The sequence below is a fragment of the Sinocyclocheilus rhinocerous genome, unplaced genomic scaffold (assembly GCF_001515625.1).
Source record: "Sinocyclocheilus rhinocerous isolate Xijiao unplaced genomic scaffold, SAMN03320098_v1.1 scaffold889, whole genome shotgun sequence".
NCBI classification, from domain to species: domain Eukaryota; kingdom Metazoa; phylum Chordata; class Actinopteri; order Cypriniformes; family Cyprinidae; genus Sinocyclocheilus; species Sinocyclocheilus rhinocerous.
In genome coordinates, this window is record NW_015638024.1 from 1,040,748 (window position 1) to 1,041,835 (window position 1,088).

Genomic DNA, 1,088 nt, shown 5'->3' on the forward strand with positions numbered 1-1,088 from the left:
AATCTGTATCTGTGGAATGTTTTCACAAATCATATGTGTTGTGTATTAGTTTTTAATTAACCCCACATTTCTTCCTTTGATTTACGTTTTCTTCTATTAAAAAACATTACGATTTACAACTGCAGCGGACTTACTAACTAATAATCTTACTTGCTTTTAGTTTGCGCAATGCCGTATTTCTAGCTATAGTTAAAAATGAGCAGCTTGTCAAAATGTAAACACTAACCCCTGTTCTTTTAATCCTCTCACTTCTATAACTGCATGAGACCTTATTAACGTGTCATAGACTCTGCTGCAGCTGGTTCGACGGTTGGCTGGAGATCCCTGGCGGTGGTTTTTCGTCTTTCTATCGTCCCGGGAAACCCTGAGAAGCAGCCGAAGCCTTTAATGAGCTCCATTCATCTGGACCAGCATGACCAAGGCGATTTTTCCCGTCTTGTAGACTGACGTAACAATATTACAATGAAAGGATGCATTTTCTTGGGCTTTATGAAAGTCTCAGCGCTCTTATAGTCACCAGGGGGCATGCACACGTCAATGCAGCGCGGGAAACATTTTAACATCGTAACATTGTAACGTCTGATCGGGGGAACGTTCGAATGGACGTAGGAGCAGCTCCGCGGCTCTTCATATCGCTGTAGTTTGTGTTACGGGAGGTTCCTGCTGCCCCCATCCAGCTCTCCGGCTGTTGTTGTGAATTGATCTAACATGGCGACTGTGCCCGTCTATTGCATCTGCAGATTACCTTACGACGTAACCCAGTTTATGATCGAATGCGACGCCTGCAAAGACTGGTTTCACGGCAGGTAACCGCAATATTTCGTTCAACTATTTAAGTGTGGATTTGGATGGAAGTGTTTTGCTCGCGTGCGCACATTTTGTATTGCTCTGAAGAGCGAGGGCCGCTTGAAGAAGAAGGCGGAGTTATATTTAGCTGGCTCGGTTGACACATTTTTGTGAACGGTACAAAAAGATTTGCTTAATCGTAAAGCCATTTCGATGTATTTTCCACGATGTGTGCTCGATCTGCGTGCATCGCACGCTTTGGTTGCGTATCAGACTGGACGTTGTCGTAGTAGTGAGCCGTG

The 1,088-nt window shown here is 44.5% G+C and overlaps 1 protein-coding gene across 1 annotated transcript in view; it reads left to right on the top strand.

The window, feature by feature from the left end:
* phf2 (PHD finger protein 2) overlaps window positions 1-1,088 on the top strand; it is a 33,049-nt gene continuing 31,961 nt past the window's right edge. Inside the window, exon 1 of the mRNA XM_016564683.1 lies at window positions 1-806. Coding sequence (XP_016420169.1) covers window positions 709-806 — 98 coding nt within the window. The 5' untranslated portion in view covers window positions 1-708. The remainder of the gene's footprint in view (window positions 807-1,088) is intronic.